The 26,866-nt window shown below is 40.4% G+C and overlaps 1 protein-coding gene across 6 annotated transcripts in view; it reads right to left on the bottom strand.

Annotated features, from left to right (window-relative positions):
- The window catches only part of OTOG (otogelin), a 161,147-nt gene that overhangs the window by 107,480 nt on the left and 26,801 nt on the right, over positions 1 to 26,866 (bottom strand). For all 6 annotated transcript variants that reach the window (XM_039537303.1, XM_039537300.1, XM_039537298.1 and 3 more), the window contains 9 exons: positions 25,719 to 25,827; positions 21,742 to 21,788; positions 20,370 to 20,515; positions 10,372 to 10,504; positions 9,237 to 9,414; positions 7,147 to 7,271; positions 5,587 to 5,799; positions 4,367 to 4,532; positions 2,338 to 2,412 (listed from right to left, as the gene is read on the bottom strand). In XM_039537303.1, coding sequence (XP_039393237.1) covers positions 2,338 to 2,412; positions 4,367 to 4,532; positions 5,587 to 5,799; positions 7,147 to 7,271; positions 9,237 to 9,414; positions 10,372 to 10,504; positions 20,370 to 20,515; positions 21,742 to 21,788; positions 25,719 to 25,827 — 1,192 coding nt within the window. The remainder of the gene's footprint in view (positions 1 to 2,337; positions 2,413 to 4,366; positions 4,533 to 5,586; positions 5,800 to 7,146; positions 7,272 to 9,236; positions 9,415 to 10,371; positions 10,505 to 20,369; positions 20,516 to 21,741; positions 21,789 to 25,718; positions 25,828 to 26,866) is intronic.

Below are 26,866 nucleotides of genomic sequence, written 5' to 3'. Positions count from 1 at the left end.
GAAAAAGTCACAGTGAAAGCTTCTCCCATACTATTGAGCTAATACGGTGGGGTTAAAGGAGGGGAGGCACGATTTGTTTCATGCCTCTACCAATAAAACCAGTGCAAAGAAAACCAATGAACTGCTTAAACCCAAAACATAATTGCAGCAAACATTATGCAAAGCAGCACTGAATACTGTAAAAAGAACAGAAGTACTTGTGGCACCTTAGAGACTAACAAATTTATTTGAGCATAAGCTTTCGTGGGCTACAGCCCATTTCATCGGGTGGCACTTTCTGTACCTGTCTAACTCCAGCCAAAATAGTCTATTACTTTATAGAACAGTAGCAAATTTGGTAGTCACTCAGTCTCTGGGAAGAAAATAATAGTATTGGCTCTAATTCAGATTCTATGCTATACTAAAGGAGAATTTCAGCCAGTGAACTTTAGTCCTAGTCACTTATTCTTCTGTGACAGTTGTGGTCTCCCCAGTTCACCTCTGCTAGACAGCCAGTAAATAAAATATCAAAAATGCCTCTGTCTGTGCTATTGCGGATTTAATATTGTATTTAGAGCAACATATATTTTACACAACTATCCAAATTCACTAAAGGTGGGGGGGCTCTGTCTTATGGAGCTTGCAATCTAATTCAGAGAGAAAAATATGGAAAAACAATACAGGACAAAAACGGTGAGGGAGAGAGCTGTTGTGGATGTGGGACAGCATCACAGTGTAAGTGGGGTTTTAAGGAGGTGGTTGAAAAAAAGATAGCTAGAGCACTTGGCAGAAAGTTAACAATAAGAGGCTGTTTCAAGTATGAAAGGAACTCAAATCTAAAAGTGAGAGGAGACTAAGGGAACAATTAGGACAAAGGATTGGATGAGCCTGATAAAGACCCTAACCGTTTTTAACAAGTACATAGCAATGGGCAAATACATTCTGTTATGTTCCGCAGTTTTGTTCGTGATCTCCCATATACATTGATATTATTACCCTAAAATGTCTCTTAGATATGACTAGTTCATGTAGACCCACTGTCCATACAGTAACTCGTATGTAAAACAGGCTCTATATCAATTGACCTGCATAAATCCATGTTAAAGTGTGGCCAGAGAAAATCATGACTAACCAGACGGTAAGCAAGATAATCTTACAACTGTCTAAGAGGTCTACTCACAATGTAGACCAATGTAACTCCACTGAAGTCAAGGAAGAGATGAATTTGGCCTTAGAATTTAAAACATGTCAGTCAGTGGATCTCAACCATCTAATAATTCCAATATATTCACAAAGAGGCAAATCCTCAGTAGGAAATATTAATGTCCAAAAAGCTCTCATAAAACCAGGGCTCTGCACCCCTCCACTAAATTCTGTGCACTTCTTTCTTTTGCATGCACAGTAGAACTGCCACAGCTCCATTGCCAGGGTACACGCCCCATGGGCATGAAGTCAGAGACAGTATTGACCCCAAAGTGAAGACAGACTTAATCAAAGAACAGTTTATATATTTTACTGGGTCAGTGTACTTGTTGGTGCAAGGGTGCATGAGAAGGACTGGCATGTATTCACACTATACCATTGGGTTTCTGCCTATACTGATGCCTAGTCAGGTAAATGGGAAATCAGACTTTAAAGATTAACTGATGTATTTTATTAACTAGCCAGATTTTTCCAGAGTCAAAGCCATCTGTTCTGCATGTAAATAAATGCAGGGAAAGTAAAATAGGATGTTTGATACAGGGGAAGGGGGTTGAAATTTGACCCATCCCCTAATTTACCTTTGCCAGGCAAAATTAATGGGTGAAAAGGATGCATTTGGCAGCATTCAGAATAGTTTAACAAGTTTTCTTCTTTAATGTTGTGAGTATAATGGGAAACAAAGGGCAACTGTGAAAAATAACATGCACCTTGCCAGTGAGAGGCACTCATTGCTCATTATGGTTATCCATCTTCAGTGGCTCAGGAATATAGGCCCCCTGCTCCCTGGCCCTCATCTGTGCCTGGATTGGAGTTCTGCCTCCCTGATCTCAGTGGGGTTCAACAAGGTTGGAAGAGGAAGGCCAGGGAAGGGGTTGGGCATGCCAGGGAAGTCCTCAAGGTTCTCTGCACCATTAACTTGCATGCCTATCTACTCAGTGTTGCGGAGCCCATTTACAGGAGGCTCTGAGGGTAAGCACAGCAGAAGAAATTTCTGGAAGCATGCATTTCACAGCAACAGTGCTGTCCAAAGAGAGGCAGAAAGTCTGGACGTTTTAAAGATAGTTTACAGAATTCTCAGTAAAAGATAAAACAGGATAGTGCAAATGACTTGACAGAGCACAGGGGGGAAAAACCCAAACAAGGTGCATGCCCTACCATTTGCCCAAAGAGGTGATAATATTTTCTCCGGGTGGATATTCAATTCCTTGCAAATAACAAGGGCACTCATTCCTGCAGAGGAGAAAAACAAATAATTTTGATCATATGGGAACATGTACATCATGAATTAGAAGACAGACATGAGGAAGAAAAAAAACTTCACATTAACCATTAATTATTGCCATTCAAAAAGTTGATGATCTTGTTCTGCATGGTGTATTGGTCTGGATCCTTCGCATGGTATTGTTACCATCAGGGCATCAAGATGTGTCTCCATGAAGGTAAGGTCAGGAGCTTTTTGACACTATCTATTATGCAAAGGATTAGTTCATATAATAGCAATATGAAAGAAATCTGGAGTAGCTACTTCAGACAGTAATAGAAGAGTGATGATAATCCATCATCATCATCACTTTAACATACTAGTATTTTTAAAATATATATATATAGTTTATACTCTACTTTAAAAAAAAAAAGAAGAAGAAGCAGCAGCAAAGCAAGTCTCTACAGCCTACAGCATGGAAAAGAGGGAACACAGCCACAGGGAATGCCATGAGAGTAACAAATGAGACCACCACTTTTCCTTCCATATAAAATCTGTACAGCTGGTTGAGCTGTATGGAAAGAGATACAGTTAGAGCATGGAGGAGAGGCATTCTGCACTGCATGTTCCCTCTCCTAACTCCATATTCATCAGGAATTAGTTTAAAATGTATTAAGTGAAATTATGAATCCCCTTAGTTCTGTGAGACTCCCATCTGCAGACAGACTCTAGGGTTCTCATGTGGTCACTGTTTGTTGGTGAAAGAACTAGAAGGCATGGAGGGTAAGACTCTCTACACATCCAGACAGAGATCCATGAAAACCTATGACTGCAATCATGTAAATTCCTGACTTCCATTTTCTTTTTTATGGTCCTGATTCCCCAACCTCTGAATGTTCTACATCTCTGTTGGTCCCACAGTAGAGAGGCATGAATGTTGCACTAGCTCTCAGAAGCCGCCTGGATTATTTTATTCCACTCCATAGGTGAAATCCTGACTCTGCTGACATCAATGGCAGTTTTGCCATTGACTTTAATGGGGCTAGGATTTTATCCCATATGTTTTTGAAACATATGGCAGTATGATCCCAGCTGCATCTGTGTAAATCCCGAGTAACTCACTGGAAGGCAAGGGAGTTATTCCAAATTTACACCAGTGTAATTGAGGATCTGGCCCAGTGTCTCCAAGTATTGTCAGCAGTCATTTATTTAGAAGATTAAAAGAACTCATGCTAATGTTTGTAGGAGTGCGTGTGGTCTCAGGACTGAAAATGCACAATTTTGGTAAAGCTGATAGATAAAAACAGGGCACAGCACTGCATCGCTTACCTATCTGTCTATCTAGGTTTCATACTGATGCCCCTCACCATTGTATATGAGTGCTTTCCACATAAAATCAATAGCACTAGCAAAGTCCCTACCCTTTTTACCTCTCCGATATTCAAAAACAGTTAGCATGTAAAGACTGATCATCATCAATACCACGTCATAAGACCTGGAGCCTTACAATTTCAGCTTTCCAGGGGACTGTCTGCTCTGCAGGGGGAACTCTATTGAATAACAAAAAGGCCCCATAAATAAGGCATTCCCTTCCTGCAGGACAGGTAAAATGTTAAGGCACCAAAACTGTATGTGGAATTCATTGATAAAGCAATGATGAAATTCAGTGGAGACTATAATAAAAAACTGTCTTTGGAAATGAAAGAACATCTTTATCCCTGCTTTTTGCACTGCTAAGAATTGGCCTTTCAAAACAGCACACCAAATTGTGAAGGCTGAGTTTAAGAATCAAAGGACTGCAAAACCTCATGATTAACATGATTCTGTGTGATACTAAAAACCTGCTAGATCTAGAGGAGATGTATATTGATCTACAGAATACACAAAGCACTCAGCTTCTAAACTCTCTTTGATTTGAAAATATAAATGTACACATTTAAAGTGGTACTTAGACTCACTGTCAACGCTGCAAGTTATACCTACCTCTGTACACATCTTTCAGTCTTGCTGTTCAAATACATTCCAAGAGGACAAGCACAACCTTCAACACAATCACCGCTGCATGTCTCTGGCATAGAAAATGTTTGGCAAGTTTGGCCACAGGTAGATACACAGGTACTGTACTCCTTTGTGTCTTCACATGAAAGAGCTATCCAAATGAAATAGATCTCTCTAATTACAGTGCAAGAGATTCAAGTACACTCCAATCTCATAAATCTTTTTAGGGCAACACATTTTCTGATAAAACATCATTATTTCTTGGATCCTAGTTACATTAGAATTGCTATTATAACACCATGGGATATAAATTACACAGATTTAAATCCAGTGTCAATCCAATGAAGTCATTGCAGTTAATCCAGATTTACACTGGTGTAACTGAGATCAGACTCTGGCCTTTTGTCTTTATAACTCTCAACATGCTTGGCTCTCAAGTGAGTGCTTTGAAAAGTGCACAATATCTTAAACAAAAACACAATGAAGAAACTGATTAAGATGTTGGTGCTTTACAGCTGTTGAATCACAGAATCTGAAATTTTGTTTGCATGCCACATAAAACAACAGTCAATAACATATGCAGTTTAGTGTAGTTCCACTAACTGAGGGATTGACCACAATTGCCACATATCAATGGGGAAAAAGAGAGACTCGGGTTCTTGAAGAATTGTTGGAGGATTTCAAATCTTTCAAATGTAGATTTCTGCTACCTTACATTAGCTATGATATCAACACATTAATTCATCAATGAACTAGTTTTAAAAAAAATCCACAGAGCCCTACTATGATAGAGAAAAACAGAAGCTATTTATCCATCCCATGAAGTGCACCAATACAGACATTTGGAATGAGATATTCAAAGTAGCCTAGGAGATTTAGACACACAGAAATAGTGGAAGATGTGTCATCCCTAGTCTGTTTTGAAAAAAATTCATCCTTGATTCTCAGATTAAGATAATTATATGTTATGATATGTGAGTGGGAGAACAGAGAAAGAGCTATTAGAAATGACCTTCTGATAAATGACAGCATTTATTCTGATTTGGTGAGAAAAGCAACCACATCCTAGTACCGTGTATAAAAAGAATGAACTATAATTCATTGGTCCCATATATGGAGTAGGCAACATCCCATTTAGTTTGCTCACCACCATGCATAAAAGCTATGACATTAAGATATTAGACCTGAACTGAAAGACAACTTACCACAGTCTGGGATGCTAGATCTGAAATCTATCATCACTCCATGTCTTCGGCATTGATGAGCATAATTGGCTAAAGCAGAGCACAAACAAATCTGGCCACATTTGCAGGTGTCCCTTCTGCACTGCTCAAAATAGGAAACAGGACTCAGATAGGTGTGGCAAGGGGCAAAGAGTTCTTTTGTAACGATGCTACAAGCTTCTGCTGCATAAGAGGCTGTTAAGGTAACACATTAAAACAAACATATTTTAGCTCCAAAACTATTAACACTTGGTAGAGTTCTTAGAGGAGGAAGTAGTACTGTTTATTGAAGTTAACCATAGCAAAAGATTTATGAACATATTTTACTCTATAGTAGATCTGTATGTGCAACTTCAATGCAATTTCTATTGATAGCAATGGATGACTGGAGAAGCAGTCAGGTCCAAATCCATAAAGGGATTTCAGCATTGTGATGCTGAGCCTAGAAAAACACAGGAATAACACTGCAATCCACAAAGCCTAAACTAGCCAATGGAAGGTGCCGACAAGAGGGATGTGTCCTAAGCCCTGCCCCTCTCACAGAGATAGGCACTAAGCCCAGGCTGCAGGAAGATGCCTATTTCTGCTAATCATCCACAAAAGGGAACCCCTCTCCTGGAGTCAAGCAGCTTACACACCTATGTCATTTCTTGTGAGAATGCATTAGGCACCTGCCTCACTCCACATCAAATGATAGGAGGAGGAGAAGGTGGTAGTGGTACCTGCCTAACACCACACAAAATGGGTGGTGCTGATGGTACCCAGTTTATAACTTTTAACCCAGTGGTTAGAGCACTCACCTGGGAGTTGGGAGACCCAGGTCCCCCCTTCTGCCTGAAGCTTGGAAGGATTTGAACAGCAGTTTCCCACCACTGAGGAGTGTGCTGTAACCACTGAGCTACAGGATATTCTGGTGTGAGGCTCCCACAATCTCTCCTGTTGAAGCTATTCTGCTTTGGATAAACAATTAGATAGTCATTGGAGATGGGGAATTGGACCCTGGCTTTGCCACCTCCCAGATGAAAGTTCTTACCACTGTGCTAAAAGTTATAGGGTCAGCATCATCATCACAACAATTTTGAATGGGACCCAATCCAGAAGGCAGCTTCTGAGTACACCTACTGGATCATCCCCTGTACCTGAGTTAGGCAGACAAATGTCTCTTCTCCTGCAATTTACAAATTGCTCTGGGGCATAGGTATGAGAGAGGTACCTGGTGGCCTAGAGTAAGGCAGCAGTGCACATGCCCAGAGGCAGAAACACATGTGCCTACAGGATTAGACAATAGCCAAGCAGGAGTTCTATGGATCACAGTGGAGCCCAAAACTGGAACTTAGACACTTTGTGGATCTGGGCCTTAATGGGTATGTCTATACTGCATCTGGGACCAAGCCTCCCAGCCTGGATCCACACACTTGTGCTAGTGGGGCTCGTACTAGTACACTGAAAATAGTTGTTTAGCTGTTGTGGCTTGGGCTCAGAGATACAGCAGGATGTAACATTTTGGTGTCAAATCAATAATGATTGATCCTTACTGCTCACCTGCCTGTAGGTGGACATCACATGGGTCCATTGGTGAATGGTCATACCCAGAGGCACATGCCGATGAAGTTTTCCAGGAGTTTCCAAACAGCTGTGGGGTGCTTTCAGGTACTCCTACTGGAGATCTTTTGCAAGACAAAGGTCAGTCACTGACAACGTCACAAATTTACAACATAACTGCTCAACTGCATCACATCCCGCAATGGAGTTGGTCAGCATCCCTGTCTCACTGCTCTCAGGCAGCGCTCCAACAGGAGGGTATGTCTACACAGCAGTTAAACACCCGCAGCTGGCCTGTGTCAGCAGACTCGGGCTCAAGGGGTTCAGACTGAGGGACTGTAAAATTGTAGTGTAGGGGGTAGTCTGGGCCAGGACCCCACTGCCATAGGCATGCACACACCCACTCTCACTTGAGCCTCACCTCTGTATGATACCTGTATGTTTTTCTGGATGTCCTGCCATAATTGACAAATTAGAATGGTTTTTAAAGGCGCTTTCATCACTGTGTAAAGCAAGACAACCAGGTTTATAACTGGTTACAGGTTAATTGAGGATGGGCAGGAGGTTGTGGGTACATCTATGCTGCAATAAAAAAACCATGGCACCAAGCCTCAGAGCCTGGCTCAACTGACTCAGGCTCTCAGGGATCAAGCTGCTGGACTAAAAATTGTGACATCTGGGCTTGGGCTGGAGCCCAGCTTCTGAGACCAACTCCCTTCGCTGGGTTTCAGAGCCCAGGATCCAATCCGAGCACCTACACAGCAACTTTTAGTCCCACAGCTAGATCCCCGCAAGCGCAAGTCAGCTGACCCGGGCCAGCCATGGCTGTGTCACAGGTCTTTTATTGCCATGTAGATGTACCCTAAGAGATTGCATAACCAGATCATGTGCTTCACACAGTGAGAAAAAACCCTTAATACCATTATAATTTGTCAATTATGGCATTAGATCTCAATTATGGTTTTATACTTAAACACTGTTTTCTTCCAGTTATGGTGCAGCTGTCACGTTTCACTCATTTGTCACCCATTTGGATGGCCTGTGTTACAGATGGGCAGGTTTGGCGATTGAGAAGTGTGTTGCAAACATCTGATGATTGAGAATTAAACTTTTAAGAATGTAAGACTATCTTGGCATCTTGTAAATACCATTGGCAAATTAATGGCACATCCCAGTATAATCTAGGCAGTTTTACCTGATGATTCTTTGTATCTTTAAAATAAAAAGTAGAGCTAATTGGCGGGAGGGGAATAGTTCTAAAACTTTTCAAATAAATTAGGAACATTGTTTTGTGAAAAATGTTCCCATTTTTCTACCAGCTTTAATAAAAAGAATTCAGTTTAATTTAAAAATTAACACTTCTTTTCTTTCCTTCTGACAGGTCAGAAGAATGTCCCTCAACTCCTTTCTGCTCTGTTAATTCCCCTTTATCCTTTTTCACTCCTTTCCCTTTACTTTCTCCCTTCTTAGTTGACTGATTCTTCATCCTGAAGCCACTTCACTGTGCTGAGTCGGCAAGACTGCAAACAGACTTCAGAGCGAAATGGTCTAGATTTAATATGTTTCACTGGGGTGCTCATGCAGCTCTAACTATGTTCCAATGCATTCACAGCAAAGTGAAGCTCAAACAACAGGCAAATTCATTTTGAAATCTACTGCTGGGCTGCAAGATTCAGCACAATGGGGACTCTGTTGGAGAAAGGAGATTAGAATGGTAGTGGAGACTAGAATCTGGAAAGAGATAAGGACAGGCTTGCAAGGAAGCAGAAAGTCCTTCAGGAAGGAGAAGTTTTCAGGCACAAGTCTCCAAATAAACTAGGTCTGGGAGCTACTAGGACTTGTTTATATTCTAGTGTACTTTTATATGATGATTTTCATTTTAAAAAAAAAGACATCAACATCAATGCTGTTTTCAGTTTCTTAAAGGTTTCCCCTTCTAGCAAACCAAAACCAACTTCTCAGTTCCAGCATTCTGAGGGGGGAAAGTGGGAAATATGAAGTCAAACTCTTGGTATCTGTCCAAGAGTCTTTAGCATGTATATTTTCTATACAACTCTAAATATATGAAAAAAGACAGTAGTCATTCGTACAAAAAGTCATCCTGCATGTTCCCATTGAAGGTTCCACAAAGGCCCACAGTATCATCCTTCCATCGGTCGTCAACTTGAAGATAGAGCCTTAGCCCCTGCCTGTCATACAGTATCTGTAGTCCAATGTTGGTCTTTACTTGCAAAAATACAGAGGAGAGCTTCCTGATTTCAAAAGAATCTGGTGGGGAGGGGAAGGGGGGGAAAAAGGTAAATTGAAAAAAAATGGTTAAGAACCTTGTTCTAATTTATGTCAGTTACAGTTTCCGTATTCTGAACCCCCCAAAAAACAATACTGATGTATCATAAGAGGATAGGATGTATTTTACTGTCTCATAAGGCAAACTAAATGTTTGATACATTCTCTCAAGTTGTGTAAAAACACAATGGATCACTGGCAATTTCATAAAGAGTAAGTAGAATCAAATAGTTTTAAAAACACAATTTTTTCAGATTATCAGCTGTAGGCAGGCAACATCATCATGATCGTGGCAAAATACTGCATGAAGCATAGACATTTTGGACAGTTCCCACAGAGCCTGATCCTGAAAGATGTCGAGTGCCCTTAAGCTCTCACTGAAGCCAACACAGATCCTTGCAGGATGGGGCTATGGTTTAATATGCAATATATACCCGTCTCTCCCAACAATGATATATTAAAAATGCACTGAGAAAATATGAAACCCAAACTTAAGGCAGAACTCCTCTGGTGGATCCCAACACCATTATGCTATGTAAGTAGAGCAAGAACTCCCACTGACATTGCTGTGAGTTCTGTATGAGTAAGGAGAGGAGAAAAGTCAGAGTCAAGACATACAATGATGATTGGAGAGAATTTTGCTTTTAGGACAGAACTAAAGGACCTTGTAGTCTGAGTAATCGACTATGGGCCTGTCAAAGGTACAATTTACTTTATCTTCGTGTAAGAGGCTTCTGGCATAATACTAATAATGAATATTTTTGTCATCATCAAGGCATTAAATAACACTGCAGTTAGTTAGTGAAACACCAATTGGTACCATCCTATGGGGAATTAGCAATGTGTCAATGGCAACAATATAATTCATACACATAGTTTTAAAAATACTGCTTTGCTGCTTGATACGCATTATTTACTTATATATTTATTATTCCTTACCATCCGAATAGGGCAGGCTAATTTTGTACTGATCATATATCAAAACATCTCCTGAATGAGTCATAGTCACTTGCCTCTTGGGATCCTGATTCAGAATCAGATTGACTGATTTGATACATGATCCATCTTGGTTCTGCAAATAGGAGTAAGAGAAACATTTTGAGTTGGGTTAAATGTTAAAGCAGAAGTATGGAGGGGGGAAACTGTAAATAATTTTCAATTGTATCTTGACCCTTCAGAAAAACATATTTGTAAAATATGTGGCTTCAAAGTTCAATTTAAAACAAAGTTAATATTGAGATATTTAAATATAGATGTTTGAATACACTTGTAACATATTAGACAAATACAGCTCAAAAGTAAGAGACATAAAAACAAATACAGCAAAATCTTTTTATAGGGCCTGGTACAAAGCCCTGTGCAATCAATGGGACATTACATTAACTTCAGTAGGCTTTGGATCAGGCTCATTTATTTCCAGAAAAACTTCATTGAAAGTTGATGCTGTAAATAAAATTACGTTCTGCACATTATAATGCACAGAAACAATTTGAGTCAGTCGTTCTATTTAAATGGAAATGGATTTTTGCCATATCTAAGTTATTTCTAAACATTTTAAACCTAGAATGCTTTTGAAAGCAAATAGTAATATATGATATATATAAAAAGAGGTTCCACTGTGTATATGATTTTAAAGTATATTTTGGCTCATTGAGATCTGAAATCCACTGGCCTACACCCTATTTGCCATGTGTTACAAGCAGTCCTCTTATCTAGCTGGTTAAAGCTCATCTCAGAACCACTCTGCAGATTCACTGGCAACAGGACTTTGATGACACATGCCTGCTGTGCCACTGTATCCAACCACATACTTATTGAGTTAAGACAGTGATAAGAATGATGCAGCCAGGATAACATATAGGAGGATACTTGGGAGTTGTATTGGTTCCCTATGAACACTAGCTAAATCTTACACCAAAGGAAGGAACAAAATCATTCTAATGGACCCCTGGTAGTTCCTTGCAGTCAGGTCAGTGACACCCAGTGATCAATGGCATAAAAGGCAACCAAGACATCTAAATAATCAGACTTTGCATTGTAAGTGATCACCAGGACTCTGCAGCAGAAACCTGATTCAGAGAATTGCATTAAATCTAATCTAGGAATGTGCCATACATGGTAAAACCAACCAACACCATTTAAAGTTCATAAATTGAATATTTGAACTGCAGAAAACTAAGTGCTCTGAAATTGAAAGACCAATAATTATTCAATGAAAATGTTGCACAAATAATTTCAAATAACTAATAAATATGACTACATTGTAGGCAGCTCATGAATACTCTGTGAACAGAACAAAAGAGGCAAAATGCATCAAGTAAATTATTTACTGAATATTATTCTCATGATTCTATTGTGTAATGTTGTAACAGGTTGGGCTTTGTTAAAAATTAATGTTTGATTCTGTCACTTTTTCAGGGTTTCTAGTAAGCTTCTTTTGGAGCTGTAGCATGCATGGATAGTCAGAAAACTTTTCCCAGACCTGCAGCCTTTCATTTTGGACTTCAAAATATGTGCTTTTGGCATAAAAATTGTCAAAAGAAGGCAGTTCTATACTCATACAGTGTACACCTGTGGCTTGTTAGCAATGGCCTTTGCAACGTGAAAGATTCCCATGATCCAAGCTAGACATGCAAAACCTACCTGGCCCACATTTTGTAAATTTGCACAAAGAAACGTAGCCAGATAAAGAAAATAGATGGTGTAAGAAAAAACCTAGAGCAAGTAGTGAAACCACTTGGTACCTCAATCAAGTATTGAGCACTTAATATTCCAGCATGTTTTATATTACAGTAGAGTGAACTACAACTAGATACCACACCAAACAGGTGGAAGGCAGTATGAGTTCAAGATTCATTGAACATTGAATTTTTCCAATGTATCACAGTTACAGACACATGTGCTAAATAACCTGGCAACTATCCACACAGATGATTCAATAGCTATCAGAGTTTCCAGACAAGTACCTCTGTCTTTGTGAGTAGTTGAACCCATTTAGCCTCCCATTCAAAGAAATAGCACTGGGAAAGGGAAAAGAAATGCTTGATAAGTCAAATAGAACTAACAGACTTTACTTGTTAGAATAAAATTCAGCAATTGGTACTTTTGTAAGCAGGTAAAACCCTAGAAAATGTGCAGTAGGGGCCAATCCCACACTGGAAGTGAAATGGAACAGATGACCTGCAAAGGCTTTTCCATCTTTGAATTGTGGTAACAAAGTTGGTTGTTACATTTTAAGTACATATCTGAGCAGCACGGGAACCAGACTGTGAAGCAGGGTCGCAATTTGGTTTCTGCTGTTTCTTTGCTCCAGAATGGGAGTCATCTGTATCACACCTTTTGCCAGCACAGATTATTTCACTTTCTGCACTGGCTCCAGTGAACAGGCTGGGGTGTTTGGGGACCAGCACAGCTAAGATTTTGCCCATTCCCCACCATCCTCACAGGAAGGGAAGTTGCAGCCCACAGGTGCTGCTCTCCCTCAGTGCAAACTCTGACAATGCAAGTAACCCACTCAGGAGAGTAAGTGGACTCTTTGCATCCTCTTACTCTCCTATGTAGGCAAGTAGGAGGACTCACAAATGACCCCAAAGTGACCAGGTCTATCATGTTTGTTCAGTTTTTTTCTTAATAAATTATGTATGTATGTATGTATTTTCATAGACATTTCTTCTTCTACAACAGAACACAATACCAAAGAGAGATGTTTGAAACCTTTACCATTGGCCTTAGGTTCAAGTAACTTGGTTAAACTTCAAGTATTGAAGATACAGCATAAGCATGATGATGCAACAGAAATCTGGCAAATCATATTAAAAACCTTCAGTGTGAGGCAGGCATTGCCGCAATAGCCGGTGAAAGTGTCTCACTTGAAGTGGTTATAAGAGACCACTTATAGGAAGGCAAGGGAAATGTCCCACTGTCACAAGAGTTGGGGGGTTGAGAGACAGCTGGTGGATCAGCCACTGACCACATCCCAGAAGCTAGAGCGGCAGCCATAGAGAAGCTCTCCAGTTTCTCTATCACTAGAGTAAGAAGGATTCTGTTCCACCAACACTTACTACACATTTTCCATGGAAAAACCCAGCATCCAACCTGGCTACTTAGGCGGGGCACAGGGAAAGGATTTGGGTCAATCTGCAAGCAAAAAGTGAATGAGTATACACATAACACTTTAAGTGCTGACTTCTAGCGGATCATGGCCCAATTAAACGTGAAATTCAGTGCAGATGTAGGAGCAAATCTGATGACCTCCATAAATCCACTGAGAGGTTGAAAGACAAACTGAAAACCATATAAGAAGAGGTTGCATTCAAGACATACCTGTGGCTAAGCAAATGAAATCAAGAGTATGTAGGCTGAATAGTACATAGTATTTTGTTGTTCATCGAGAGTTCTATGGTACTGTCTGACTCATTTAAGATTTTTACTATACTTGACTCTATGCTTCCTTTCACAGATAGAGCCACTTCCCCACCATTACAATCTGCTCTGCCATATATATTTTGTAGCCTGGCATTACCATGTCCCATTGATTATCATTGTTCCACCAAGTTTCTGTGATGCCTATTATAGCAATATCCTCGTTTAATACCAGGCACTCAAGTTCACCCATCTTAGTATTTAGACTTCTTGCATTTGTATACAGCACTTATAATTTTTGTCAATATTTAGCTGTCTGCCTTCACATAATGTAACCGACTCATTTTTGTTTGACTAGCTCATGAAGAAGCTTATTAACCAAACATGAACAGATGCTGAAAAGATGATTATGAAGTTGAAGTCATCAACCAGGACCCCATTGTACTAAGAACTGTACAAACACAGAAATAATTACAACAAATCTAAGGAGCCAATGATATCAGAAATAGTGCATGAAAACCAGTGCAGAAAAGAAAGTTTGCCTAGACATCATTTAAATGGACAGAACTATTTGCAAAGTTTGTTGCAACTATTATTCCACCAAGTACACATTAATGCACATGGAATTCATATTTTCTAGATATACAATCCAGTAATTTCCACTACTTGCATCTTTGCTGCTTTTACAAATCCAGACAATGTTCATTGCAGACATTATTCAGTAAATGAACTTAAAATATTTACACCAGTGTCTAGGTTTCCACTGTTTCCTCCTACAAATAGCAAGGCAGAAGTCAGAGTACTGAATGTTAAGAGATTACTAGAAAAAGCAATTGACAGTAACTCGCATACATAATTTGTTTTATGGGGTCATGCAGCACCATTAAAGTGTAGATTTGCAACAGACTCATATGGAACACCAATTGCATTCAAGGACTTCCCTGTATCACTAAAAAGCACCAGCAGTGATATTTTACTTAAAAGAGGCAGTTTAAAAAAAAAAACTGCTGAAATATTTTCTCAGATCTACCAACTATTTGGATTACTGATAGGGACATATACTAGACACGTATTTGTACACACAAAAACATGCCTCTGCACAAGCAAATTAAATACCTGTGCACATAATAGCTGATTTTCCAAACACAGTTCAGTATTTGTACATGTTATTTCAAAGCCTGACTGGCTTCTTCATGTCTGCTTGTTTATAAGAGTGACTCTCATCCAGTCAAGAAACTGAAACAATACCATATTGCTTATGTGACTAATCAACTAACCAACATGGCTAGAATCCCGAATATCAAGTATTGAATTATCATAGCTAATTGTTTGATACCCATCCAGAATTTACAAATAATAGCAAAAACTTTATCAAGTTATTTCAAAACACAAAAAAATTTCTCAACCAGCAGAAAAAGAGGCTCAGTTCATCAAATAATGATTTGCTGTATATTGTTTGTTCAGCTGTAAATGTGTAACCTAACATAATATCTTCTTAGAATCCAATCTGCAGTTAGATCCTAGCACCCATCTGGAGTACCAGTGACTTCACTGAAATTCTGCATGGGTATTGGGCCCATCCATACAGAGCTCATTGCAGGGGCCATGATTTGTAAACAGAACAAAGAGTCATTTGAAAACAATATGTTTTAAACATTCTTCCTTGAAAGGATGGACCTATGTAATGTGCTGCAGAAAACTACTGGTGGAAAGAAATGAATGGGATATTCCAGCTAGTGCAGTACTGGTAAGCATGTTTAAATGATAGTTAAAGTGGATGCATTGAAAGCAATCTTTCCCTTTTAAATTATACTGACTTGGCCTCTCAGAATTCTATCGTCCTACTTTTAAACTTGCATTTAACATGTTTTAATAAAAATAGATTTCATGACTGAGTTATCCAACTTCTTCTTTTATAAAGAGGTTCAGAATGGGCTACATTTTGTAGAAACCCCTTTTTAAGCCAATATAGATGGTTTGCATGGGATACAAAGTGTTTCAATAGCATGGTCATGGTGACAGCACTAACAATTAATATTATTGATGTTGACTTATTGACAATATTCACTGAATTAATAAAAATGTATTCAATAATTTTTATGCTAAGATCATGTCATTTAATGATTTTGTGTTATTTACTCCTTTACATAACACAAGAACCAAGGGTCACCCAGTGAAACTAACAGGCAGCAGGTTTAAAACAAACAAAAGGAAGTATTTATTTATGCAATGCACAGCCAACCTACAGAACTCATTACCAGGGGATATTGTGAAGGCCTAAAGTATAACTGGGTTCAAAAAAGAATTAGATAAGTGCATGGAGGATAGGTCCATCAATAGCTATTATCCAAGATCAGTGGTGGGCAGCCTGCGGCCCATCAGGATAATCCGCTGGCGGGCCGCCAGACAGTTTGTTTACATTGACCGTCCGCAAGCACGCCCCCCCCGCAGAGCCCAGTGGCTGTGGTTCACCGTTCCCAGCTAATGGGAGCTGCGGGAAGCGGCACGGGCCAAAGGGACGTGCTGGCCGCCACTTCCTGCAGCTCCCATTGGCCAAACTGCGGCCACTGAGAGCTGCAGGCGGCCGTGCCTGCAGATGGTCAATGTAAATAAACTGTCTCGCGGCCCGCCAGCGGATTACCCTCACAGACTGTGTGTGGCCCGGGAGCCATTGCCCAAGATGGTCAGCAATGCAACCTCACGCTCTGGGTTTCCTTCACCTCTGACTGCCAGAAGCTGGAAGTGGATGAGAGGGAATGGATCACTCAATGATTGCCTGTTCTGTTCATTCACTCTGAGTGGCATTGGCCACTGTCGGAAGACAGGATACTGGGCTAGATGGATCATTGGGCCGACCCAGTACAGCCATTCTTATTTGTGAATGTAAAGAATGTTGCACATGAAAATGGCTGTGCCATAAAATCTTCAGGCATATTTTCAGAGACTGACTGAACACTTGGCCCTAAACTTGCAAATAATGCCTTCCAGCTTCTATGTACAACAAACTGTAGCCATATAATGGGTTAATATTTATTAACTATCGAACATTGTTCTGCAGAAGGTTTGCTATCTCCACCAAGGATTCTATAGAAGAAACTTTACCTGACAATAATTCTCTGTTTCAGTGAATTGTTTCTTTCATAACATTGCCTCAGCCAACTATCAGCAGGTGTTTTCACATGAACTGCTTTCTCTCTCACTAGACACTTAACAAAAATTCTTATATTCAGAATCCCTCATCATACAAACTACAAAGCCAGTGATGTTGTCACTTGAAACTCAGATAAGGTTAAGCTGTGCTGATCACTTTCCTGAGTCGCTTTCCAAAAAGTGCTTAAACAAAATTTCACATCATTCTGAAACCACTTGTTGCCTGATGACTATTTATGTCACCAGCTCTAAGGTGCTAGCTGACTAGTGTCTTTGTGATTCAAAGGTCTGGAATCTCTTCAGGTATTTTCTTTCTTCATTTTTTAATCTGCTTGAATGTGATGGGACTGATCAGTAAAAAAAAAATGTAATAGTCATTAAAAAAAAGAAAAAAAAGAACCAAAAATCTCAGGCCACTGAGCTTCTGTAACACACAGCTTTTAGATTACAATTCAGATTTATTTCTTATAAGGGAAACACATGCTGGATGTTCCCTAGTGTAAAGCAGTTTATCTGCCAAACAGGGGCCACATATTTAAGCAAATTAATGGATGTTTCACACCCCTACTCCAGTGGTGTCTGGATTAACTTCAAGCTACTCTTGATTTACACCACATATGTTCTGATTTTCCAGGGGCCTACATCTTCAGAACACTCCACTCACTTATACCTGCTGTAGAGTTTACACTCACTTTGGATTTATGGAAACAGATCCTCTGGTCTAGACTCAGCACAAGACACAAGTATGTTGGAGTGATCCTGATCTTGGGTCTGGTTGTGGGTCCCAACATATACTAGAATGGCCTGATGGCTGCTCCAACTTATGCCTGGCTGCTTACTGCCCCAAGAGGCTATTCTGGCACCTAGAAATCACCAGGCCACAGAGATAAATTAGGCACGACCCCTGTGTCTGCAGTGAAGAAGAGGGTGAGAACAGCTCCCACGTCTGTATGCAGTCTGAGGATTACCCCAGAAGGTGAGACACGAACATTATGGTAACATTACAAAGCAGAAGCAGCACAAAGCCACCAAAGCAAGCAAGGCCCAAGTTCTTGCTTATTTTGCACAGAGGCAAGGGAGTGCTGAAAGGGAGTGGAGAATAAGGCCCATAATGAGCATCTTGCATATTATCATAACAGAAACTTGAACCAAGGCCTTCATTGTCTATTGGCAACATCTTAAGAAACAGCTCCCTCTAGCCAAGACAGCATAAACTGACCTAATCTTGCGTCAGCCTCTGTAACCCACTGATGAGCGAGTATTATGAGTTTCCTTCTCTGTCCCAATACAGAGGATGAGAGTTTTTTCACCCCCACCCCCAAATTATAGAGCTCAAGCTCTAGCAGGTTATGACCTGATGAGCCAGCCAAGAGGGAGGCCATCACATCTCAATTTGCTTAACTGAACTGCTGACAGTGTTTCTTCAGGAGATCCCATTTTGCTAGCCATTAGTCCAGCAACACAGGACACAACTGAAATATATCCCTCTTTCTCAAGTTTAGCCGATTTTACAAACCCTGTAGAAGCAGACACATGTATTCTTTAATGTTTATGTTCCTATTTTTTGTTACACTCCCTTTTTTAATTGCACTAAAAATGAGGATTGAGCTTTTTTCAGACTATAATACTGGAGTCAGCAACGTCTCAGGATTTACAGAAAGTAATCAATGCAGCCCTCTCAGGGGTGAAACACAGTGACTATTTAGAAATGCACGTCAGTTTTGAATAGAAAGTGAAGGAGAATGCTATAGGCAAATGGAATTAAAAGCAAAATAGAGGGCAGTCTGTGCAGTTTATATAAACTTCAGAGTCATCAGTAGAGTTGCTACTGATTTAAACTAGTTAAGTGAGATCAAAATCAGACTCCGAATGTAATTACCCAAGTTGGAATCTGGCCAGGACACAAAGTTTAACCTGTTCTACTCTTAGAACAGGTGGCCAGCAGTTCAGTTTTTTATCTTGTCTCAAACATGGCAACTGCCATAGCACTGTGACCCCGACATAATATTGGAGCATTAGTTCAGAATAGATGCTACGTACTGGACAAATTCTGCCCTTGGGTGTACATATATAGCACCTACTGAAGTAAATAAAAAGGCAACCATCCAAAAAAAGGAAGTTGGACACTCAGAAATGTGGTGCATTGAGGACTGTGTTGGAATTACAAGCTATCACTTGAAGAATGTGTGGTGGGGGCAAGGGGTTCATGATCCCATTTGCAGGCTAGAGGGCTCTGTAGTAAAGTGTGTGACTGGAGTCAGTCTGAAAAGAGCCAGCTTAAAGCAAGGTGGGGTGAGTTGTGACTCTCTGCCTTAAGGAACAGCCTTTTCTCTCTCTCTCTCTCTCTCTCTCGTGTGTTATTGTCATAAATTCTAAGCAATAAAGTACCATTATGTTGCACCCTTCCAGCAAGAGTATGTTTTTATCTAATATCTTTTATGTGTGCTGTGACCACTTCCCACAGCAACTAGGTATTCCCTGGAAGACTAGTATAGACCTGACCCAACTTTGTTTATGTTCAAGGTCTAACAAGACCACAACACAAAGTTAAATGCTCCAGCTGACTATATCAATCAGGGTTGTATTAGATATCATGAAGGTAATAAAAACCTTGTCCAATATACTGTATTCATCAGCACAAGTAATGTTACAATGATATACATACACACAGGACTGGCTTCACACATGTAGAACAGACACGCAACTTTTGTATGTGACTACAGACTGATGGGCAGTTGTTTGCCCATTTGCCTAAGACAGCAGAACTCCTAGACTCAGCCATACTTTCCATACACACACACACACACACACACACACACACAGAGTTCACCACCATCAACACTCTCGACAGGTGTACCCAAAACTTTATGCAGCTTTCTAAGCACCGCAGCTAAAATTGTTTACAAGTTATATGAAGCAAAATGAGAAGCCCCTGCACTGAGAATGGTAATAGTGTTCTGTGACTGCTATGTTATTTGCGCTATGTGCTTACGGCAGTCCCAAAGAGAGAGAAGAGCCCACCACACCCAGAAGCCTCCAGGACAATACCAACATTTATATTTCAGAGTAAGCTCATCTTTTCTATTCCCCCCCCCCCTCACCCAGGGCCTGATCCAATGTCCATTGAAGTCAATGGGAGGCTTTTGATTAACTTTAATAGATCCGAGATCAAGATCCCAAGACACAGCTCTTCCTCTCTCTGGATGCAGATGTATGAGGCTCTCTCTACAATACTCCTCAAAAAAAAATCTATTTAAATGCCTTTAAACATAAATTAAAGAAAATCATTGCTACAGTCTTATTTTTAAAGTGTTACGTTGTACAGGTTGTTGGTTGTGGATTTCCAACCCCCCCCATACTGAATGCATTTTTCTAACTCGGGTAACAGAAAATAGAAGATATAATTAGAAAGCATTAAGCCTTACCGGTCCACAAGGAGCATTTTGCAGAGACACTGTAAACTTGCCAGATCTGTGGCTTTTTGCCAGAATATATTGGCAGGTAGCTTGGAAAGTGTATTTGCGCCCATCAAATGTCATGAAGTTAATGTCTCCTGAGACAGAGCATTCAGCTGATATTAAAAAAAGGATAAAGTCCTTTATTACAGAGCAAAAAAGTGTTTGTTGTAAACACTCTACAACTTTTATTATTACTATAAGATTAAAATACTCTGGTATGGATTGAACAACTTTAATGACTGATTAATAATGTTATTCATGTGCTGTACTCAAGTGTTAGTGACAGGGAGGGAATGCATTAACCAAGCCCACATAAAGCAGTTAGAATATGAACACTTGATCTTAGAAATTCTCCTGGAATCCACTGCAAACTAACACTCTGAATATTAATAATCACTGCTCTATAGGTTTGTAAGGCTATTAACTGTTGGGACTTAGATATCACAATGGTGAGCATTACAGAAAACCCTAAAACAGGTGGATAATTGGATGTGTCAAATTTGGATTCTTGATTATTTTTATTTCTTTATATATTATTGTACACAGAAAACGGTGTTAAAGGCCCATTTAAGGTGACCAGACAGCAAATGTGAAAAATTGGGTCGGGGGTGAGGGTAATAGGAGCCTATATAAGAAAAAGACCCCAAAATCAGGACTGTCCCTATAAAATCGGGACATCTGGTCACCCTAAGCCCATTAAGGTTGTAAAGTCAAGCATTTAAAAGTTAAATACCAGCATTAAGATAAGGTTATCTGTTTATAACTCAGCTAGATTTGGGATTTTTTTTCTTTCACAGGAACAAAAATTTAATTCCTGATATCAGGGCAAGCCCCACTGCCAAATTTCAAGTCATTTCTCCAAAGAAAGCAGTGCTAGAGATTGACAATGAAACAGCTATAAGAATGTGTTCAACACAATGTATTTTTCCCTACTCTTGTTTTTGGAAAAAACAAAATCATTTGAGGAAGACATCTGGCATGAAAAATTTCAGCTCAAACAGTTCAAATTATAATGGGAAGTGTTGGTCAACATAAACTAAAGATAGTGCCACCAGTTCTGCCTATAACACCACTCAACTAACGTAGTGTGAAGGGCGTTATCTAGCTGAATAAATGAAGATGGCTGTTATGAAGGCCATTGTAATACCTATTACAATGTGTGTATAGGTGTGTATGTGTATATGTAGTTATATAAAGAGACACACATGCTGTACAATAGGAAATCTTGTTAAAATATGTCTCAGGGCAGAATTTGGCCTTAAGTAACAATTGGCTATTATAAACTAACATAATGTTTTGGAATCTCTGAGGTACCTGACCCCAGGTCCTTTTCACATACCTGGACAGGTAAGATTTGTGCAGGTCCACTTTCCTCCAATACAAGTACTGAAAGAAAAATCAAAAGTTGCATATTAAAAAAAATTCAAACATTGTCCATCAGCTCCACCTCCTGGTTTTCTGCTCCATGAAGACATCACCAAAAGTGTAAGTGGGATGGAGGGGTGCAGCAATAGCAGAAGATGGCCAGACCCAGATATTGTGGGCAATGGTTGGACTCTATTATAAGTGGGGAGGTTGCTGAAAGATGTGCCATCTGTTAGTTTGCACAGAGGCCCACAAAATCTAGGATTAGTCTTGCTTTTTTCTCATTAGTGATCAGTATAAAAACTAATGATGAATGAACCTTAAAAGGTCAGGGAGCTTTAGTTTGGATCAAATCACTTGAAAATGTGGATGTTTATCCAAACTTTATTTGAACCTGTTGGATGTGCTTGATATAGAAGTTCAGATTTAAAAAAAAAGGAATTGACCTGAACTTGATCACCTCTCCTTAGTAAAAGAAAAAACAACATGGAACAATTCTGTTAATTAAAGGACTGTATTGTACAGGGCTGAGTTTTAGGGAAGTCTCACTTTCTAAGATTTTTGTTCAGACTCACAAGATGTTTCTCTGCAGCATCAGAACCCCTTAAATATTTACATGGTGAGACTTTTCTGAATATGTAATGAGTCTGAAGAAAAAATGGAAAGTATCAAATACTTGTTTGTCCTGCAACATGCCTTCTACTCTTCATAAAATAGGAAGCCTTGCATCTTAAATGCTATTGCTATCATGGTGCATGGTGTATCCAGCATCATTAATCTCTCCCTTAGCAATTTTTTTTCAGTACAGAAAGCAATAGTTGGTGCAGTTATGGAATGCCCACATCAGAATAGCATTTTTATTATTACAGTTCAGAACCATCCTGTTTTTAACTCATGAAGAAGTGGGGTGGAGGAGAGTCACTTTGCAAGGCCTATGGTATGCAAGAACATGGCCAAACACATTTAAGTACTATTGAAATAGAAGTTCTAACAACATTTTTAAGGACAGCAATTTGTAATAACACTAAGCAATAATATTAAGGCAAAGACTGAAGGTGTCTATTTTCTGTAGCAGAGGTTTATAAAAAAATTGAAAGCTGTTCAATTTTTCATTTTATTGAAATGAAACCTGTATCCATCCTGCTCAGCAGAACAATTTGATCTTGTCAAAGAGAGAACATCTTCTCTTTGGCCTTGAAGGTAAGATATGCAGTCTACTTAATGCTTCTTTGTGGAAAAACATATTCAGGGTGTACTGTAACTGTAAGAGTGGTGTGGCTTGTATCTCAAAATCTACATCTCTACAAGAATGAAAGGAGGAAGAGATCCTTGAGCACAGATCTCATTATACATCACCACTTTGCATTGTCTGCTCACCAGACATGTCTTTAAGACTCTTTCACCTTCCAGACTACAGCACACATAAAAAGACAATGGTTTGATTTAGTGTTGTTGCTTTCAAAGTCTGTCAAGTGTAATTCCCACAGGACCCATGAAATCCGGCTATCCCAGAGCATCCAGAACAGCAGAAACAAGCTTCTCTAATCAGCCTTATTAAAATGCAGTCTCATATTTTTGCGCTCAACACCACAGAATGATCTATTTTATTGGTGTTGAATCTGTGGCTCTTGAAGCTCTAAATTGTGGCCCTCAGGTTTCACAATGTTAAAATATGGTCTTGATTATAAACTGAAAATGCATTTCCCCAAGCCATGCCTTGCAATTATTTAAATGAAACATTTGAATCAGCTTGGTCACTACAGGAAGGAGCTAGAGGACACTGCCTGCTCAGCTGTCTTCCACTCCTTCCCCTGCATCCCAGAAGCAGCTCCATTATGAGCCAGAACTTCATGAGCAGCTCCTGTCCCTTCCCTGCTGCAGCTGTTCAGCAGTTCCCCCACTTGCTGCCTACTGGATTGCAGGGGGAGGGGAGTAGCTCTGGTTGTGTCACAGTGGGGGTAGTGGGCAGCCCCAGACCTAGTGGTCAGAGACAGAGTCCACAGTCATGAGACAGAAGTCAAGTATCAGATAGGTCAGGAGGTAAGAAGCAGGAGACAAACTGGAGATCAGAACCACAAGTCAGACACCAGGAGTCAAGCCAGGGGAACAGGAAGCAGGGGCGGCTCTAGGAATTTGGCCGACCCAAGCACGGCGGCATGCCGCAGGGGGCGCGCTGCTGGTCGCCGGTCCCGCAGCTCCGGGAGACCTCTTGCAGACGTGCCTGCGGAGGGTGCACTGGTCCCGCGGCTCCGGTGGAGCCAGTGAACCCTCCGCAGTGGACCTTCCGCAGTCATGCCTGCGGAAGGTCCGCCGGAGCCGCCTGCCGCCCTCCCGGCAAAATGCCACCCCAAGTGCCCGCTTGGCACGCTGGGGTCTGGAGCCAGCCCTGACAGGAAGCACAAGGTACAGAGTCCAGAACAGGGTGAATTCCAGTTGTTCAGACAGCTTCCTGTTCCTGCTGCTGGCTTAAGTAGGACCAGCAGGCCAATCAGCTACTCTGTCACCCCACCAATAGGACCTCAGGGGAGGCGCCTCAAACTGGAGTTCATGGGTCCCGGGTAAGCAGCTGTCAGCAGGCTACCAAGTGGTGGGTTGGAGCATGGCTACTCCTGTCCTACAGACCCAGATTTGAGGCCCATGGGTTGCTCCATTGCTTATTTACCTCCCAGGCTGTGGAAGCCTGATGAGGAGCTGACAGAAGCTGAGTTGGCTCTGCCTGAGCCTAAAGGAATATTTAGCAAAGTGGGGTTCCCTTCCCATACACAGCCTTGGCTGGGGAGAGGATGAAAAACTGAGACCCAAAAATAGCTCTGGCTCCAGTTATGGGTCCGACTCCAGGTTAGAGTAGCCTGGGGGCTGCTTTATCTTGTTCCAGCTGGCTACATTCCCCAAAGGACTATACACTAAACGGAGATGACCAGAGCGCAGCCTGCTCCAGCCATAATCCTTCCCCACAAAGAACACATACCAGTTGCACCAGAGGCTGTAGGGAGAAAGAGGTGAAGGAACCAACTATACCCAATGAGTGTCCAAGGAGGACTCCTCTGTACCTAGAAAGCCCCTGCAGGAGACCTGATTTCCACTCCATTTGTGCTTCCTGAGTACACAAAGGGAAGAGAACATTAGTGACATAGGGAATTTTGGGGGAGTTGAGCAACTGGAGCTTTCATTGACTTCATTTGGAGGCATAGGTACTCAGCAGCTCTGAAAAATCCAGCCTTGTGTAGCTGATTAATAAATCACCAAGTACAGGTCATGCAACTGGTAAATGCAGAGTGCAGCTGCAAAATGAATTAATGATCACAGTAAAGAATGGTGAGCCCAGAATAAGCGTCTGTGTAACTTTAAGGATTCTATAATTGTATAAATTTCTCCATCTAAGATTAACATCTGACCCTATAAGTTGACTCTTTCTAATATTATCCTAGCAGTTTCACTATCCTAATATTTGATCTACCATCCAAATTCAGATTCTGCCTGTCCCTAGGGAATTTCTAGATTCAAAGAAGTGTTGACAACACCATGGAAATTAAACAAGGATACCTGAGAAGAAGATTATTTTAGAGACTAAAACAAGATGTCTGATACTTATCTTGAGTTTCCACAGTTTATCTGAATTTGGGTTTAAGCTAAATTTTATCCCAGTATAAATTGGTACAACTCCACTGAAGCCCTTGAACTGTGCCAATTTACACCAACAGAAAATCAGATGCAATTATGTAAAAATTTCTACATTTATTTAATTTGTTAACATTTATCTGCTTTATTTTTCTGATTTGCCTTTCATAAGTGAAAAGAAAAGTGCATTCATTGCCCCTCCGTAATCAGACAAAATATGTTATATACATATTGATTGTATTTTCATAAAAGTAGGGGATGTAAGAAAGGGCTTTTTGTCTCATGATCAAATGATTAATCAAAGTATGCAGTACAAAAAGGGAAGTTACTAACCAGTTGTTGCACTCCTCATGAACCAGAGAGCCCGTTCTATAGGAATTTCCATGATAATCACATGGACATTCTGTAGACTTGACACATAATTCATTTTCATAAATTAGACCTAGAAGGAATAATCCAACATGAAATAAATGTGAATGAGCTTCATTAATGGTGACTGGAGCTTTGTCTACCTAACTAGTACTTCTAATAATAAAACTAATGGCCCTATGGAGTAAATATCTTCCATCTTGCAGAAAAAAATATATCTAATTAAATATTAGATTTAATCCCTTTATTGTTGGTGATACACTGAAGTCACTGGGAGCTGCTGGTTAAAGTTTAGTATCTTTGAAAGTCACACTGCTTTATTTAAGTGTCTTATGGATCTGGGAGCTTAACGTCAAGCACTCATTGTTTGACACTCTTGGCCTTTGGCCATACATTTTATAGCACAATAGCTCACTGGAAACTAAGCAGAGAACAGAGATGATTACACTTACATACCAGCAGAGAATTACTGAGGGGCACCACTTTTAAGACTCATGGAACATCACTACTCTGTTTGATCCATCCCCTTCCGGACAGTTATATATCCAATAACTGGCAGTAGCAAATGGAGAATAGGGACAAGATTTTGCATTTACGTATATGCACAAGGCTAAGTTAAAGTTAGATGCGTCCCTCTATACAAACAGGGACACATCTAGGACCCCAGCTCCCAGCATAAGCAGAATCTCAGCTTTCATTAAAAAAAACCCATAACTATGTATGTTTCTAGCCTTCATGGTTGCAAAAGAGAGCTTGAACATGTAACCAGTGCCATAATGTCTGCCTGAGTCTGCAGACAGCCTCTAGCAGAGAGATGAGCAGCAGCCACTAGAACTAGGGAGGAAACTGCCTAACCCCAAAACCAACACCAGAGCAAATCAGTTCCTCTTGCGCAGGGGGTAGACCTCTGTTGCTTCTGTGGTGGTTCCACCTGACTACTGGTTGCAAGAGTAGGAAAGGCTCACTCAGTGCTTGAAGGGCCCCCCCTGTTGAGGCAGCAGCCATGATGAGTCCCCCTTACAAATGTGTGCCTCGATCCCCAGATTGCCTCCCCAGCCTCGTCCCCATTAGTTTCACCAAGGCTCACACACATATCTGAAGGCCAAATTTAG

Source organism: Mauremys reevesii, linkage group 4 (assembly GCF_016161935.1).
Source record: "Mauremys reevesii isolate NIE-2019 linkage group 4, ASM1616193v1, whole genome shotgun sequence".
NCBI lineage: Eukaryota > Metazoa > Chordata > Testudines > Geoemydidae > Mauremys > Mauremys reevesii.
Note: the sequence above shows the minus strand (reverse complement) of the source record. Positions and strands in the feature narration are given on the sequence as shown.